The 19,034-nt window shown below is 43.0% G+C and overlaps 1 protein-coding gene across 3 annotated transcripts in view; it reads left to right on the forward strand.

Annotated features, from left to right (window-relative positions):
- The window catches only part of PDE4B (phosphodiesterase 4B), a 402,270-nt gene that overhangs the window by 112,905 nt on the left and 270,331 nt on the right, over positions 1–19,034 (forward strand). Inside the window, exon 1 of one of the 3 annotated variants that reach the window (XM_019489119.2) lies at positions 192–740. The exons of the other annotated variants lie outside the window; for them this stretch is intronic. Within the exon in view, the coding sequence (XP_019344664.1) occupies positions 505–740 (236 nt within the window). The 5' untranslated portion in view covers positions 192–504. Of the gene's footprint in view, positions 1–191; positions 741–19,034 lie in introns of those variants that run through there. 3 annotated transcript variants of the gene reach the window in all.

Raw genomic sequence — 19,034 nt, forward strand, 5'->3', positions numbered from 1 at the left:
TTCGGTCTGTGGGGCCTGACTGAACCAGGTAGCATTGTTCTATAGTGTATTTGTAAGCATTTTGATTTTGTCAGTATATGCAAATAAATCCAGTTAATTTTTTTTAAGTATTTAAGCCAAAATATGACATGAAAAGGATTGATCAGGAGAGGGAGTTCTCATGAATTTTTCATGAGCGGGTATGTTCAGCTGAATGAATTCAGTGAGTGTCAGTGTGTAGCTTGCAGACAAGCTACATCCACAAGGAGGCTACTGACACAGAAAACACTTTGGCGCATTTTCAGAGAGAGAGCTGGGCTGATAAAGCTCTTTCTGACAACACTGACTTATGATTCTTCAATTCATGCTGCCGTTGCTTTAGGCAGCCTCTACATTCGAAATCAGCCTTGTGAATGACTGGGGTAGGCATTGCCGATTTGTCAGCATTTTAATTTGCAGCAATGTCTGTGTGATGGGGCTTTGTTATGTTTTCTGAATGGTAAAAGCGAACATAATAGCTAAGCTATGACAGCAAAAGATTCTTCTAAGGAACTTGTTACGCCAGAGTCAGATATTTACATAAGGACTTTCAAAGAACAAATGCATTTAGAACTTGAGCTTCCCAAAGTGCCTGGGAACAGACCTACATCTCCAAAAATTTCACCTCGCAGTTCTCCAAGGAACTCTCCGTGCTTTTTCAGAAAGTTGCTGGTGAATAAAAGCATCCGTCAACGCCGTCGCTTTACAGTGGCACATACATGGTAAGATCTGCCTGATATCAGTCTGTCTCTGTAGAAGTGTGCATGCAGCTATGTTTTGTTACGGTAAAAAATGAGCTGAGAGCCATTCACAACACTTAGTGCAAGAGAAACGAATAGAACGGAGGGCAGCTGAAGTACGTATAATGCAGTGCCTGTACAATTGTCATTCAGAGTGTGTTCACCAGAATAAATACAACCCATAATCTATCAGTACGGTAGCTAATCTTGATTGAATAAGAGAAGCAGTCAGTAACTTTCAGACTTTATATTATTTTAGATACAGCTTGTAAAATTCTTTCAGAACCATTGAAATACTTTTTCTTTATCAACTCTGATTGCAGCTACAGTGCAACATGGATTGTGCTATTTTGGGTATGTTGTACTCAGGCTTGAACGTTGGCAAAGGCTGTAACTTTGCTGAGTGGCTTTTGACAGTTTTGTTGGGTTAAATGTGCTGCCTTTCAGCCATTTTTTTGTTCAAGAAGGGTCTAGCTATGATTTGTGTGGAAGTGGTTCTTCTTCCCACCCCCTTCTTAATTGATCATTTTTTGACAGTCAGTAATTTGCATGTTGTTACAGTTGATTTTGAGCTAAACCTTATTATGTACTAAAGCCCAGTAAATCAAACCATGAAGGATTAACAGAAGGAATTGGTTTATGAAAAAAATCTAAGGAATCAGACTGGTTCAGGTTTTCCCTTGTGAATTCAGTCTATATGTGGTTTAAGAATATACCTTCCCTGATCTCAAAGCTGGTTTTTTTTATGTAAGTAGACCATACTCCACTACCAGAATCAGATTCCAAAACTTTTTCTATATCTTGCATGTTTTTATAACATGCTGTCTGCCTTCTGTGATCTGAATCTGAGAAGGAAAGGGAGAATGAGGACATCCCAAACAGCTGTAAGGACAACATGTTTAATCTATTTCAGATTTGAGTTATGTGGTACAGTTCATATTCTCCTCCTTTCATAATGCAGTATATTGTTTTTTAAAGTGATTTCTTTGGGTTGTGTTGGGGGGGAAAAAACTCAAAAGTTGCATTTAGGCAAGAACTTTCTGAAATGAAGCACTGAATCTCCCTTCTTCTTACTACTTGTTTACAGCAGATTCCCGGCTCTTGCAGATGTCAGTATGATACCAAGCAAATATGCTGCAGGGTACCAGAATACCACATTTATTTTGTGTAGTTACCAAAGTGCATTTATAATATAGCAGTACACTTAATGGAGCCTTTAGTTCAAATGATTGTTCCAGAATGATTAGTCCTTTTACTTCGATAACACTTGATTTTTGTCAAATGTGAGTACATCTTATAAATATTTAGTCTGTCTCTTAGCTTCATTTAACATTATAGGTGGTTATTAGTTGGTAATCTCTCTCTACATACATTAGTTCTCTTCAGTGTCTATTACATCAGTAGGGTGTTTTTCATGCCCCCCTGCCTATATTGAGAAATATGCATGTACTGTGAAGAGTGGTGCTGGTGGAGGGAAGTGCAGTAAAACTCATGATCATACATAGGTATCATCTGATTAAACATGGCATATTTAATCCTATTACATCCTCAAGTATGTGTAGATGGACAAATAGTCTCCATCTGGCTGTAAAGGCGTTTTTATTCCAACTTTTTTCTCTAAATGGTAACCGCACTTGTTGAATTTTGCATTTTTTATTTATTTATTTTTTTTACAGTCCCCTGTTTATGAAAATACTGCATGTGTAACCTTTCCCTCCCCTCATTTTAAGGGTAATTCTAAAAATAAAGGACAAGAAACCCACCCCAAAAAGTCTTGTGGATTTGAAATTATATATATATCTAGTGCACCATACGCAGTCACAGAATTCCATAGAATACATATTCTCCATTTGGATGAGCACAGTACAAAACAATATGGAAACAAATGAAATAGAAGCAAAGTATTTTTAATTTTTAGATGACATTTAAATATATTAGAATGTGTTTATAACTTTATCACATGCTTAACAAACGGGCCAGATCTGGTTGTGTTATTGTATATATTTAACTTTATTATTATTAATATTCAGAGTAAAGCAAAATCAATAATTTATATAACTGCTTGCTTTTTTTATTTCAGAATAAAGTTTTCTGTACTGGGAGGGATATATTGGTATGTAAGGCAATATTAACTACTACATTATAGGTCAAAGTATGTCAAGATATATTAACTATACTAGCCAAAGCTTAGGAAGGGAAGCTCAATACGTAGTGTTATTATTCATAGTGATCAATAGTAGTTGTACTCTTTTCAGCATGAGTAAGAGTGGCAGAATTGGGCCCCAGGTGGAATCTTAAGGCAAAGAGATGCTCTTGCTAATATATACTGCTGTTTATAATAGAGTTTTATTTAAATATTTGTCCTCCAAATTATAAATAGATAATAAATAGTTCTTTAATAATATTTATATGACCCAGGTCACTTCCCCTATTCCTTAATGCATACTCATCAGCTGTGTAGTGTGATGAGTATTGCCATTTAAATGAAATGTTTTAAAGCATTTTGTGTTTTGCTGTTTTTCCTCTTTTTCCAGGATTTTTATTTTTTTTAATTTATTTTAGATTTGCTATATTTTAATTGCATGCCTTTTCCTTTATATGTAATAAACAAAGCATATACAATATAAAAATAAATAATGTGCAATATGACATTTGTGCTTTAATTTCTTCTTCTGATTATGGAACCTTCCAGAGATGAGCACTCTCTTTGAAATGCAAATATACATTTACATAAAAAAATATTTAAAGAAGATAAATCACATGGTAACTGCATTTTTTTTAAATAGTCTGCTTTGATTGCAGAAAAATTTGCAGTTCTGAAATGTAACAAGTTAATTAGTATGGTATCATATTGTCAGTGATACCATTTGAGTTTGTTCCAAGCTTAGTGAACAATAACTAATCTTATAAATACCTGATTTTGGACAACCTACTGAAGGTCTATCAAAGCCTTCAACCAACGCCACATTTTACTTTGTTGATATGATCTTTGTCTGTGCTGGTTATACAATAGAACATGAACACATATGGAGCAGCAGCCCGCTAGAGTTGAAAGAATGATTTGGAAAACTTCCTCGAGGGATTAGGTGCTCAAAATGGTAAATTTGGCATGAATTGTTGTTTTTAGTTGGCTAAGAAATAGATATAATCTGGCAACTAGTTATAGTTTGGTCTTCAGGCTACATAACTCAGAGTAATTATATGGCTCCCCTTTCTGTACTATTTAACTTCCTCTTCATCTTTAATGTATTTATTCTAACACCCCTACCCCCCTCCCTGCCTTACCACCACCCAGCGAGAGAAATATATTTTATACAGATGGGAGAGCCTGTGTGGAGGCTAAATTACTTGTCCAGGATCACATGGGAAGTTCATGAGAGAGTAAGGAGCTGAACAGATGTCTTGTGAATCCCAGGATGGTGCTTTAATTACCAGCCTGTCTTCCCTCCCAACATGTTATGGCCCCGTTAACATTTAAAGAGAATTGCCTAAAACAATAAAAAATGTTGTTTATTTTAGGAAGCTGCTCAAAAGATTTCTCAGGCGCCCTTCTTTGTGATGTAAGAAAAAGAAGACAGCAAGAAAACCAAGTCGTTCTTCTGTTGATCTCCTTTACATGGGCTGCAGCCATGTTAGAACCACACCTAGCATTCATTTATCATTCATAGATGGTTGCTCATTTTTACAGGTGAAATGCTTTCAGGGGCAGATCTGGAGGGGGTACAATGGCACAGCAGCACTCGCCTTCCAGGCTGGACTGTGCTGCTGGAGCATCTGGGGACTTTAAAAAAAGTCTCCAAAGCTGGTGAGTATCCTCCCTTCCCTTCCATGTTCAGAGGCATGTCCCCTCCTCTCCCCTTCCCCTTGTCCCCTGCCTGCCAGGGCTGCTTTTCCTGCTGGCCCAGGGGCAGGAGAATCATCAGAGCTTCTCCCACCCGTTCCAGCTGGGCTGCTTGGAGGCTGAGCTCAGCTAGGGCAGCAATAACAGTGGCTTCCGTCATCTGCTCCTGTGTGGGACCCGGCAGAGTGGGGGAACATATTCCCTCCCCTATGCTGTGGCTTTGCCAGCTGAGCCCAGCCACCATGCAGCCCAGCTGGAGTGGGCAGGAGTGGCTCTCAAGCTTCTCCTGCCCTGGGGATACCAGGGAAAGCATTGTAGGTGGGAGGAGGAGGGGATGAAAAGGATGCATCTCTGAGCATAGAGGGGAAGGGGGGATTCTCACCTGCTTTGGGGACTTTATCCTGGATCTGCCTCTGCTTGCTGTCATTGGGTAAGCTATCTAATGTATAAATCCTCCCTGTAATGAGATTGTAGGCATAAAGCCTATGTTAGGGTGTTGTAATGACAACAGCTTGGCTGCTGATATCTTCCATGTGAAGACTCAGGTATATTGAGGACACAACTGCCTCTCTGCCTGCTGAAATCGCAGGACTTCAGCCCCCACAAAGCTTCAGTGAAGGGTCTACAGCAGGTGTCCAGGGAGTGATGGATGGCATCAGAGACAGAGCTCACTACACAGTCTCCGTGTATCGGGGGATGACGTCCCTTTTCTTTGGTTGGAGGTTGACTCGATTGTCTGAGCATAACTAACTTGCCCCCGTGATGCTCTAGTACTTGATACGATCTCAGACTGAAAACCTGCCAGTCAAGAATGCAGCATATTGCATAGTCTCAGTTTCTGTTAGCTTCTGAGTACTGCAGTTGCTGTTTAGCTCCATCAAGGTTTGCTGATTTGCTTATTTTAATTCTGCTAGGCTCTTGTAGATCAAAAATGAGGTGAAGAAACTGCTGCTTCCTTTATGTATCTCATCATTTTTTGGAGATGCTCCTTTCTCCTTCCAGCTTTGTCTGAGATGAAAGCACGCTGCATCTGTCAGTTATGCACTGAGCCCTTAAGTTAAAAAAAAAATGAGGGAGTGTAATGCAACGGCATTATAACAGCATGTAAAAACTGAGGTAAAGAAAAGAATGTCTTGTCCTGGGTTCAGTCTTGTACTGCCTCAGTCATGTGCTAGGAAGTTTCTAGACTCGGGGCAACTGAATTAAATGAGAAATCACTGAGGGCAACAAAGTGGGAAAGGAAGGGTTCTCTGAGTAAGTCTTTGTCAGGGACCTCTAAACCACAGAAAAGCAGAAAATCCAGATGACAGAAAAAATTATTCAAACACATTGTTTTCATTGAAAATTTCTTAAACCCCTACCTACTTCCCTGCAAGACTTCCCACTTTCCATATCACTTTAAAGAGGTAAAAACACTTTGTTGAAATTGCAACAAGAACATTTGCAAGTGCAAATACTTTGTAAAATATTCTACAGTGGTTAAAGAAAGACTAAAAAGAAAGTACAGAACTGTGATGTTGATTATTTGATTTTGATAGGCACGAGTATTTTTCCTAATTACAGAAAGAGAGGGCTCTGTTTTCAGGGAAATACCCAGGAATTTAAGTATGTATGTGCTATCATTCATGTAACATTCCCCAGTCAAATGAAAATATGGAATTCACTGTTAAAATCTAAATATGCAAACTGGATGATGATGATTCATGACAATTCTTGACTTTTCTTAAAGGGCCTTTCATCTGAGAATGTCAGTGATTTATAAAAGAGTCATTAAATATCAAATTATTTTGGGTACAGAGGGCAAATGCAGTGAGTACATTAAAAAACCCTCATTCCAACTGTAGAGATACTGGCTCTGGAGGCATTTCCCTCTTTAAGTGTGAAACTGCAAGACAAAAATATTAAGATCTAGAGAGGTGTAAACTGAAACACAGAGAGGGTGATAGTGAGCTACCATGGTCACACATGAGCACAACAGCAGAGCGGGTTAGAGAGTCTTTGAGCCTTGGCTCTGTCATATGCTTAATCATTTAGACAGCACTCCCTAAACTGAAATGGTTTCTTAGAGAAGTTTTGAACATGTTTATTTAAAAGGAAACATGGAGACTAAGGAAGAGCTGACATGAAACTGCTTATGGTATGAGACCTACTACTACATATACCAACAGTAGTATTCTGTGTGCGTTGCCTCTCTGGTAAGCATACTTTATTTCTCAGTGATTTGAGTCAGTTGCTAGTAAAGACTGATAAATGCAGTGATTCTGCCACTATAATTTATCCAATGTAGATTAATTTTTAATACAGACCTATAAATGTCAGCTCATTGTTTTTGGTATTCTACTTGGTCTATTTTGCCCCTTTTCTGTGTTCTGCGTATCAGCAGCCAGCTCTGCAAACTAGTGTTTTTGTTTTATCTGTGTTTCCTTAATGTACCTTATGGTAATTAATGGTATATGAAGCTAGTTTAAACCCCTACCTACTGCTGGGTATAAATTTGGCTGTGGTGAACAAAGCAAATTCCTCTCTATCAGGCTTCTCTGATAACTTATAACATGGTTGTAATTCATGCATCAGTCCATCACAATGTGATTCTATAGTTATCCCAGTATGAGGTTTCTGCAACAATGAAAATTAAGAGTAGATTAAAATATGAGTAAAGACTTCAACAGAGGTGCCTTGAGGTAGTGTTGTGCACAGGCACTGCTGCAATGATGGTAATAGGCAGATTTGCAAACACGGGATATTTGGAGTAGTAGGAGGAGGAACGCAGAGTCAAGATGTAATAACATAAAGTTTCATCAGCATCGGCAATCCCCCGCAGTCGAGGATGACTGTCTTCCATGATTGCCTTACCTGTGGGTCTAAAGATGGCTGACAAGGCCAACCCAGGATCAACAGGTTATATTGCAACTCGGGCACATTTCCATATGGGATACTTGGTTCTGGATTCTTGATTCACTCCATGACACACTGCTTTTGCCACTTCTGCTTTTCCATCTCCTGTTGTTGTGAGGTTTCAGAGTACTGAGATCCTTTCAGCGTACTTGTCCTCCATTTCAGGTGGTTCTGGGTGACAGTCTCCTATGAGTTGATGCTGATGTTGCCTTTTTTTTCAAGTTGGCTTTGAGGACATCCTTGAAGCACTTTTTCTGCCCTCCTCTTGAGTGTATTTCTTGACTGAGCTGGAAGAATGAAACTTGATTTGAGAGTCTGGAGTTGGATACCTGGGTGATGTTGCTGACCCAGTAAAGTTGATATTGGATATGACCATTACCTTGATGCTTATGGTGGTTGCTTATGAGAAGATGCTAATATTAGTGCATGTCTTTCAACTGGATTTGAAGGATCTTTCTCAGGCAGAATTGATGGTTCTGCAGTGACTTGAGGTACCTCCTGTACGTTGTCCACGTCTCAGCTCCATACAGTAAAGTGGGGATTGTGACTGCTTGATAAACCATGAGTTTGATTTGGGATCTGGTGTCATGATCTTTGAACACCTGTTTCCTCAGATGTTTGAAGGGTGCATTTGTACATTTGAGGTGATGTTGTATTTCTTCATCAATGTTAGCCTTCTGTGAGAGATGGCTTCTGAGATATGGAAAATACTCAACATTCTTCAGTGTCTTATGGTAAATCTGAATTACCAGAACAGGAGACTGCTTGTCAAGAGCTTGTTGATGGAGGACCTTTGTCTTCTGAATGTAAAGTCTCAGTCCTGTTTTCTTGTATGTCTTGGTGTAAAGATGCTGACAGTTGTTCAAAGATCTGCTTCCAAGTGAACACACTACAGCATCATCAGCATACTGGAGCTTGATGAGTGAGGTGAAGGTAGTATTGGCTTTGGCTGGGAGCTGGCTGAGATTAAACAGTTTACTGTCCATTCAGTAGTTTAACTCCAATCTGACTGGAAGCTTGTTGGTAGTCAGGCATAGCATCACAGTAAGGAATATCAAGAAGAGTGGAGCGATGACACAGCCTTGATAATTCCAGTCTTAACCTCAAAGGGATCTGTGATAGATCTGTTACTGAGAACAATTACTCGCATACTGTCATGGAGCAGATGAAGAAAGGTGACAGATTTCAGTAGGCATCCATTCCACAGCTGCTTTGAGAGTCAAAGGCTTTTATAAGGTCAAAGAGGGCCATGTAGAGAGGTTTATATTGTTCCCAGCATTTTCCCTGCAGCTGGCAGGCAGTGAAGATCATGTCAGTTGTGCCTCTGATGTCCTAAGCCCCCACTGAGATTCTGGGAGGAGCGCTTCAACAAGTGGAAGGAAAAAGTTCTTGCGGTGATCTCTCCTGTTGTAGACAGCAAGGTAATTTCTCTGTAATTTTCACAGTCAAGCCTGTCTCTTTTCTTGAAGATTGTCATGATCATGGCATCCCTGAGGTCATCTGGGATTTCCTCATTGTTTTGCATCCTTAAAATGAGGACATGGAGCTGTGATGTAAGTCCCTCTTCCCCCCGCTTAAAGGTTTTGGCAGGGATTTTATCTGCTCCAGATGCCTTGTTGTTCTTCATCTACTTGACGGCTTCCCTCACCGTGTCGGGTTGGAGGGATTCCAAGATCATCTCTGACTGGATGTTGTGGGATGGAATTGAGAACACTTTTGTCAGCAACAGATTCTCATTTGAGAAGGTCTTCAAAACGCTCCTTCCAAGAGTCATTGATGACAGACCAGTCAGCCTTACCTCAGTCTCTGGAAAAAATCACGGAGCAGATCCTCAAGGAATTGATTTCTAAGCACCTGGAGGAAAAAGGTGATTAGGAACAGTCAGCATGGATTCACCAGGGGCAAGTAATGCCTGACCAACCTGATTGTCTTCTATGATGAGATGACTGGCTCTGTGGATGCAGGGAGACTGATGGATGTGGTGTACCTTGATTTTAGCAGGGCTTTTGATACGGTCTCTGTGGCAGAAGGCCACCTCTGTTTCTCCCCAAAAACTCTGCTCTGTGACGGTTTGGTTAAGATGGGCCCTGCAGAGGTACACACCTTACCCTCTCTCTTTAGGTAATCTGAGCTGGATACTTTCCTGAGGGAGGGGGAAAACTTGCTCCCTCTGCCTACCTGGCTGGCATCACAATCCTGGGTGAGGGGCCTGGACTCCCTGGGGAGCTAGGAACTGCCAGTCTGCCCAGCAACTAGTGATGCATTTCAAATTGGTTGGCTGACGACCAACAGGTGCTGGCCTCCATTGGACCAAGTAAATGGGGTCATAAGGGCTATATAAGTTAAGGACTGCTAAGGAGGTGGGGGGCAGCAGCCATGAGGAAGACTCAGAGAGAGAGAGAGAGAGAGAGAAGAGCTGGACCATCTGAAACTTGCTCTCTCTCTATCAAAACTCATTATCAGTGAACTGCCTGCCTCCTGAGGGAATCTCCACCTGCCTCTGGATGATACTTGTGAGTAAGCTACCTGAGATCTAACTAGATATATAGCTTGCAGTAACTTATATGTGTGATCAAAGGCTACCCAGCCATGCCAGTTTCCTCTATGGGATTTCTCTGATTTTGCTCTACCCTGTAGCAACCTACCCCTTGTAACCAATAAAGTCGTCCTTTGTACCTATCATGGGAGAATTATTGGGTGTGGGTCTAGATTATGCCTTGGGGTCCCCTTGGTTTGGCTGACTAAGGGAGACCACTACTTGTGCTTCCAGCTGAGAGAAGCACCCCCAAGTGCTTGAAGTGTGTCAAGTACCCTCGAGGGCTACTAGGCCTGTGTTTCCCAGGGTGCACAGAGCCAGAATAAAGCTCAGCCCTGAGTAGTGGCAGTTTTTACCCCCAGCTGGTGGGTGTGCTCCAGGAAAGGGGTCGGCCAGACGTGAGGCGCCCCTATGGAGGCAGTCGGAGCCTGGAAGATGGTCGGGCGCCGTGAGGTGGGTGGCTCAATGCAGGAGCACCCCCTACTGGCCTGCCACAGTCTCCCACAATATTCTCCCAGGCAAGCTAAGGAAGTGTGGGCTGGCTGAATGGACTGTAAGGTGGATAGAAACCTGGCTGAAGCATCAGGCTCAGAGTAGTAATCAGTGGCTCAATGTCTAGTTGGCAACCAGAGTGCCAACTGGGGTTGGTCCTGGGGTTGGCCTTGTTCAGTGTTTTCATCAACGACTTGGAAGATGGTATAGAGTGCACCCTCAACAAGTTTGCAGATGACACCAAGCTTGGGGGAGTAGTAGATATGCTGGAGGGTAGGGCTAGGATTCAGAGTGACTTAGACAAATTGGAGGATTGGGCCAAAATGAATTTCATGAGGTTCAACAAGGACAAGTGCAAAGTCCTGCACTTAGGACCAAAGTCTCAAACACCAGTACAGATTGGGGACTGACTGACTGGGCAGTAGCTCTCCATGAAAGGACCTGGGGATGACAGTTTACAATAAGATGAATATGATCCAGCAGTGTGCACTTTTTGCCAAGGAGGCTAATGGCCAATGGGCTGCGTTGGTAGATGTGTTGCCTGTAGGTCAAGAAGAGTGATCATTCTCTATTCAGCACTGGTGAGGCCACTTCTGGAGTACTGTGTTCAGTTTTGGGCCCCCCACTACAGAAAGGATGTGGACAAATTGGAGAGAATCCAGCGGAGGGCAACAAAAATAGTGAGGGGGTTGAGGGGGGACATGACTTCTGAGGAGTGACTGAGGGAACTGGGCTTATTTAGTCTAGAGAAGAGACTTAGAAGGGATTTAATAGCAGTCTTTAACTGCCTGGGGGGGGGGGGGGGGGTTGAAAGAGAATGGAGCTGGACTGTTTTCATTGGTGGCAGATGACAGAACAAGGAGCAATAGTTTCAAGTTGCAGCAAGGAAAGTTTAGGTTAGGTATTAGGAAGAATTTTCTCACTAAGAGGTTAATAAAACACTGGAACAGGTTACCCAGAGAGGTGGTAGAAACTCCTGCATTGGAGGTTTTCAAAACCCGGTTAGACAAAGTTTTGGCTGGGATGATCTAGTTTGGGATGGTCCTGCTTTGAGCAGGGGGTTTGACTAGATGACCTCCTAATTTTCTATGATTCTATGAAACCATGCCTATCATGGCTGTCGGCAAGATGTTGAATCTCCCTTGCCTTGTTTTCCCACCATCTGTTCTTCATATCATGGGTCCTCCTTTGGACCTCTGGCTTGGCTTGTTGGTGATTCAGTTTCTTTTGCTTGGACTTAGTGTCATTCTGCCAAGCACAGAAGGCCTTGCACTTGCAGTTGATCAATTCTCAGAAACCTATCTCATCAAACCAGTCTGGGTGTTTTCTGGTAAAGAATCAAAGTGTCTCTTCACAGGTGCTGCTGATGGTGGATTTGAATGCACCCCAAGCGCTGCTGACATTCTCCCATTGTTGTTGATTGGAGTTTGCTCGTTTCTTGTTGAGGAACTGGTAGAAGAGGTTTCGCTCGATTGGGTCCTTGAATCCTTCAACGCTGACCTTCCTCTAACATTGCTTCTGCTGCAGCCATCGTTTTGGAGTCAGTTTGAGTGATATAACTGAGCAGCTGAGTCGGTGATCAGTCCAGCAATCATCTCCTATCATAGCTCAAGTAATATGGACGTATTGGCAATCCCAGGCAGTCAGTCAAGTGTCAATGCTTAGATTGCAGGTGTTGCCATGATGTCTTGTACCGCTTTTTCTGGCAGAACAGTGTGTTGGTGATGGTGAATCCATATTCCATGCATTCAGTCAAGGAGGATGCTACTGGAGCTAACCTTTCCCACTCTTTCCTTGATGATGTTCCAGAGCTTTGAGTCTCTTCTGACTCTGGTGTTGAACTCACTGAGCAGAATAAGCCTGTCTTGCTTGGGAATGTCAGAGAGGACTTGGCCAAGGTTGGCATTGAATTCCTCCTTGGTTTTGTCAGAAATGTCAAGAGTCTGGGAATAAGCACTAATAGTGGGGTATTTGGTCCCTGCCAATTTAAGAGAGTGTGTCATGAGTCAAGATGTAATAACACTAAGATTGCAGTCAAACTGAAGTTCAAAGTGGAGGAGAATGTGAATGGTGTCTTATCAGTTATGAAATGTGAATCAATGTGGTACAGTTTCAATAAGCGTTGGGAATTATTGTGAAGGGTGAAACTCTGTGTTATCCATATTGTGTATTACACCTTTATAATTCACTTCTTGCCTAATCTGACTTACAGAAAATATACTGCACCATAAGTAAACAACGATATTTGTTAAAGTATATAGCCTTCTGTCTTAGTATAATGTGAAGCTATAGCCATTGAAAAATAACGGGAGTTAATACTCAGTTTGGAACTAGATGGAGATATATGCAGTCCAGTTCTATAAGAATCATTTACCCATTTATTTAGGTGTATATGAGAGTCGTGAAGCAGTAGCTGATTTTTTTTGATAAAAAATCATATATTTGCCCACATGGATATTAATATTAGGAGTGTGCAAAATGAGCCATATTCAGTTTGGATTCGGCCCGAATCGGGGGCCAATGATTCAATTCATTGATTCAGATCACTGTCCCAATTCGATTAGGCTGAATCTGAAGATTGATGCTGATTTGGAAAATCAGTGATTCAGCCATAGACGCAGCTTTAAATGTTTTTTCTACATACCTCGAGATACCAGTCGTGGCTCATGAATGCTGCAGTGGTGGGGTGGATGGAGTGTCCCACAGGAGCACGACTCCCCCCCCCCCCCCCCCGGCATGCTCGGCAGCGGACCTGGAAGTGGACCAGAAGTACTTCCGGTCTACTTCTGGATCCACTGCCCAGCACGTGGGGGACCATCCTCTGTGCCCTCCTGGCTCAGTGATCAGCCATGGGGGGACCCTGGGTGCTCCCCCCCATGACCCAGAAGGCACCAGTCACTGAGCTGGGAGGCAGGGGGAGGGTCCCCCACGTGCTTCACAGTGGACCCAGAAGTGGACTGGAAGTCCACACTCCTGCAGGATGCTCCATCCATCTCAGCGTTCATGAGCTGCCTGGTACATTGAAGTATGTAGAAAAATCATTTAAAGCTGTGTCTATGTCCGTATCTATTTGGAGGGTTCCAATTCAATTTGGAGAGATTAAAGGGTCTCCTGATTTGATTCGGATTCAGAGATTCAGCTGCCAAATCAGGCCGAATCTCTGCTGAATTGAATCGGTGACCAAAGCTTCTCACAGCCCTAATTAATATGATTTAAAAAAAAAAAAATTTGCAGCAAACGGGTAGATTAATTTGATTAGATACAATTTCCTACCTCTTTCTAATGAGGGGGAAAAAAGACATTTTTATCTTGCTCAAGCTGTTTTGATTTTTCAGTGTTAAAAATAGTTATGGCTGTGGGGTAGAGGAAGTTTTAAATAATGATACAGGAATACACTTTGCAGGGACAGTAATTCTAGTTTACGATGATAAAAAATATTAACCTCTTTCATGCTGAAAAGTTAACTACTGTTCTATGGTAAATGTGTTCCTTTACTGTGGAATGAGTTAGTTGAGATTCTGTAAATTGTGTAGTTGAGGAGAATGAGTGTAGAGAGAACCATTAGACTTTGCCATGAGGCTATAGCTCATTTTCTTAGTTGGAAGCAGTGAGTTTCCAGGGACATGAGAGAGTTGAAAAAGGAAAAAAGGCATCTGGAGAGGGATATGCAGGGGTTATGTGGAGGACATGATTAGGGGTTGGAGAAGGATAACGAGAGAGATTCTTTGGCTACATGTTTGAAGGAAGCAAGAGAAGCATTTGGAAGGGAATGATAGTAGAATTAAGAGAACTTGGACTACCTAGAACCAAGGTGCCTGGATACCCCAGAGTTGAATTTTGCTTCTCTACATTTGGTGTTACAAGTGTACAGTCTGAGACACTTTCTGTAAGCCAGCAAGCTCAAATTCAATATAGACTACTTCCAGTAGGAATTTCCCTGTGGTAGATATTTAGTAAGGCCAAAACGTGTACAAGGGCTAATGGAATAACGGATAAATGGTTAGCTGTGTTAGTCTTAGGCTAGGCAGAAGGCAGGTCAGGATTGCACCTTATAGACTAACTCATTCTGCCTTGCCTTGTTTATGTTTTATGGGGCTTTTCTTTTCAATTTGTCCATGATTGGTTTGTATTCATGTGGATGAATAGAGTTTTGGTTAGCTGCTGTACGATCTTATACCCTCTACGGCACATCATGATGTGATACTCAATAAAGGACATTTTTATTCTGATTGAAATGTATGTGTGTGTATATGTGTACAAAAGTGTAATATATTTCCCATTACATGTTTTCGTTGGCTGTACAATAACCTATTAGGACACCATTTTATGGTTTCTATCCAGGCAGTCTAGACATTGAAGCTAGGGACAGACATTCAAAAAGCCTGAGCCTGAAGTGATCCAACCTTTGCAGGTTAATCTAACCTGGCTAGGCTAAATCAGTCTGTAACAGGCACATGCCTTAAGTGGCTCAGGCTAGAAGCTGGGGGGTGCTAGGGCAGCCCTTTCTTCCCTCAGCGCTGAGCTGAGCAGGGGCATGGACACGCCCTGGCAGGACACTCTGATTACCCAGCAGGAAATTGATAACAGTGTTTCACCCCTAACTCTGTTTATCACCCCATAAGAGAGACAGAAAACAACAGAGGGACATTACCAGCTACCTATTGATTCTGCCTGTTGACTCAGCACAAACCATAGCCAGTGTGTGGTCTGCTATCTAATACACAGACACCTCCTCAGCAAGGCAGAGGGAAGGGAGGAGGTCCTGCTTAGCAGGGAGTGGTGAGGGTGACGTAGGAAGCAGCCTGCAGTCTTGCTGGAGCTGCAGCCAGGGAGCAGAGGGGAGGGACCAGCTTTGCGGTGGAGCAGGGAGCCCCACCCAGCCCAGAAAGCATATCAGTATGCTGGGGGAGTCTGATTTATCATAAACCAGGGAGGGGTGTGGGACAGACATTGCATAAACTGGTTTGAGCCAAATCAGTTAAGTCTGATACTACATTCAACCAGGTTTATCTCAAACCAGTTTCAGCCATTTTCAAGCTGGTTTATGTGCACTGAGCATCTGTTCTGTTACAGGTTTAAACCAGTTTCTGATCACTTAAACCCGTTTATGTGTAATGTCTGTCTCTAGCCTGAAAGTTAGGAATAGGCATGCTGTAGTATTTGAAGTCATAGCTTCTGAAAGGAAAACAGTTGTGGAAAGATCAGTATTTTCTTATTAGAAAAATGGAAAACGAAACCAAAAGCTCCCAACTCCCCGTTCAGAGAGTTTTTGCACTGGTATTCATAGTCAACATGAGAATAAGTACAATATAAAATAATTAATGTTAGTAGTGTCAGTAATATATACCAATTTTTATGATCTTGGCATTTGGGCCTTAATTATTTACAGTATTGGCTTAGAACAGGGGCAGGCAAAATCCGTGGACCAGATCTGGCCTGCCAGGCCATTCTATCCAGCCTGCAGGGCTCCTCTAAAATTAGAAAATGATTACCTGCTGGTCGCTGCCTATCTAGAAACTGATGGGGCGCCAGTGGCAGGAGGAGCTAGCAGCAGGACCCAGAGGCTGCAGGACGCAGTGGCGGCAGCAGCAGCAGCAAGCCTGGCCCTGCCCCATCCCCATCCCTTCCCCACCCCCAGCTCCAATCATAAGCTTCTGCCTAGTGGAGGCTTCTGGGCTGTAACCCTGTGGCTGTTCCCCAGCCCTTTGTCCATCTGAGAGTGGAAACTGAGGTAAGAATGGGCAATGGGGGAGGCCGCTGGTGATTGCCCCATGCCATGGGGCTCACAGGACTCTCTGGCTCTGTGCCTCTGTGTGCCACTCCTGGCTAGAGTGTCTAGAGCACCACATGGAGGCACAGAGACAGCCCAGCCTGATGGCACAGGACTTCCCTTGGCTCCTGGCACTCTAACGTACTGCTGGGATAGCTCCATGCCATGCCCATGCAGCCAGGAACCTTGGGGACTGGGCCAGGCTGGGCTGGCTCATGCTGTGTTCTGCAGTCCTGGCTATGCAGCTGGGAACCGCATGTTGCTGGAGCCAGTCTGGTCCGGCCCCTGTGTTTCCCAGCTGGCTCCTGCTGTATCCTGACGTCCTGGTGATGCAGCTGGGAACTGTATGGTGGTGGCTGGGCTGGTTTCTGCTACATTTTGCAGTCCTGGCCATGCAGCTGGGAACTGCACGTAGGGGCAGGACAAGTTGAGCCAGGCTGTCTCCATACTGCACCTTGCGGGTCCCAGCCTTGCAGCCAGAACCTGCACAATGCAGCATGGAGCCAGCTTGGCCCAACCTGGCTCCTCCCAGCAGCACATGGTTGCAGCTGCAAGACTGGAACCTGCACGGTGCGGGATGGAGCCAGCCCAACCTGTCTTGTCCCAGCTGTGACATGGTTCCCAGCTGCACGGTCAGGACCCACATGGTACAGCACATAGGTGCTGGGTTGGGCTGGATCCATGTCATGCCATGCAGTCCTTGGCCTTGCTGCCAGAATTGTGTTGTGCCAGGGTGGCCCCATGCTGTGCTATATAGGTCCCAGCCTTGCTGCTGGAACAGGGCTAGCTCCCTACTTCCCACTATACCCCCAATACACACACTCCCCTCCACCCCTACCATATCCATACCCACATCTTCCCACCCCTCCACATCCACCCCCCAACTCACCATACCCACACAGTACACCACCCATCTCACTACACAGACACCCAGTCCCCAACCACACAGCCCCCAAATACACCCCACTTACCCCCCCCCCCACATAATATACAAAAGTAAGAGTGAATTTTGAGCTATTATTCAGTCGCCTCCAAATACCCTATGCAAACACACACAAATCAGGACAAATATTTTTTAAATACAATTAAAATAAGTTGTGGTAGATGGTTGATTTTTTTTTTTTTTTTAAGTATATGATTTGTTTTTTCACCCCAGTTTGAAGATGGGAAACCTTCCCCCCAGGAGTACTTCTGGGGCAAGGAGAGGGACTTCTGGTGGCAAAGGTCAGGGGTTTGGGGCAGGACTTCTGTTCTTGAGATGTCGACCAGGGGGCAGGGCAACTCGGGGCAGAGCTACTTATGCAGCCCTCGAAAGCTCACCACAACTCATTCGGCCCTCCAGCCGAAATCATTGCCTGGCCCTGGCTTAGAACGTACTGAATTGAGTAGCTTTCACACAAGTAATTTCTATCTGCCTTTTTCCTAAATAGAAAGATTCTCTATATGACCCAAAACACGATCTTACATTGTCATGCTTCTCATCCAGAAAGATTAAATGAGGCATGTTGATACTATGTATGGAGGTGATCATTCTATAATGATGGTCAGTTTCTTCAGGAGGTTAGGAAATAGGTTTTTCTCCAATAATGATAAGGCTGAATTGCCTTTTCCACTTTGTTGGATTTGTTCTTATTAAAGTAAGAGGGGCTTGAACCTCTGGTGAACTCTGCACTTTTGCAGCATCTGTCACCTGAAGTCTGAGTTAAGAGAGCTTAGTGCTATTTAAGAGGACTTCCAGCCTTTTGGAATTAAGTTCCTTTACTTAGCATTGCAGGTCAGGGATTAAATATTATTACTTGTAAGAGTAATTCACTTTCATTACGATAGCATGCCAAGGTCCCCATCAGGGTTGGGGATCCACTATGATTAATGGTCTACAAATGGATAGGCATATGTGATCTTTGTTGCAAAGAGCTTATAATCCAAATAGACAAGGTAGGAAAAAAGCTGTAATGGTTATTGAAGTGAAGGGGACAATAACAGCCACACATCAATACTAATTATATTTCTCCTTTTTTTTCTATTTGTGCATTTTAGTTTTTCTTTTATTATGAAGGGTAAGATAGGAAAGAAATGGCAGGATGGGGTACAAGTAAATATAAACCAGAGGGACAAAGACCCAAAGGGAAGGCTGAGAGGAGTGGAGCATGGGTAAACAGAAAGCGAGGCTTGGAGGAAAGGAAAGGAAAGAAAGTGCAAGTGACAGAACAGAAAGGGGCAGAAAAAGCTAAGCCAAATCACTAATTTGCATATAGAAAATAATGCTCAGAATCCATATTATGAAAACTATCTCACTGTGAACCACTGCTTACTGCAACACATTCTTTTTTCTTTTAAGAGTGTCTTTACAACTGAAGTGGGGTTCAGAAGATGAAACACCATCTTCTGTTCCCATCCCCAGCAAAAAAAAAAACTTGAGTAACAGGCAGCTTTGATCTCCCCAAAGTGAGAAATCTCCACAAAGCCTGGTAATAAATACCATCTACCCTTTAACATCATTTGCTCTGCTACTAATATTAAATGAAAGGTGCTCAGATACTACAGAGGCTACTGTAAAGGGCCTTGTTGTGGGGAGACCCAGGTTCTTGTCCACAGGATGGAAGTTTCATTCTGCTTCTGTCTGCCCATATGGAGCAGATAGAACATCTACTTTGAATGCAAATACTGTAAAAAGGTTGATTGATTGAGATAGTCAGACATATATTCTGACTAGCATCTTCTCTTTCAGCTTTAGATTATTAA

Source organism: Alligator mississippiensis, chromosome 5 (genome assembly GCF_030867095.1).
Source record: "Alligator mississippiensis isolate rAllMis1 chromosome 5, rAllMis1, whole genome shotgun sequence".
Taxonomy (NCBI): domain Eukaryota; kingdom Metazoa; phylum Chordata; order Crocodylia; family Alligatoridae; genus Alligator; species Alligator mississippiensis.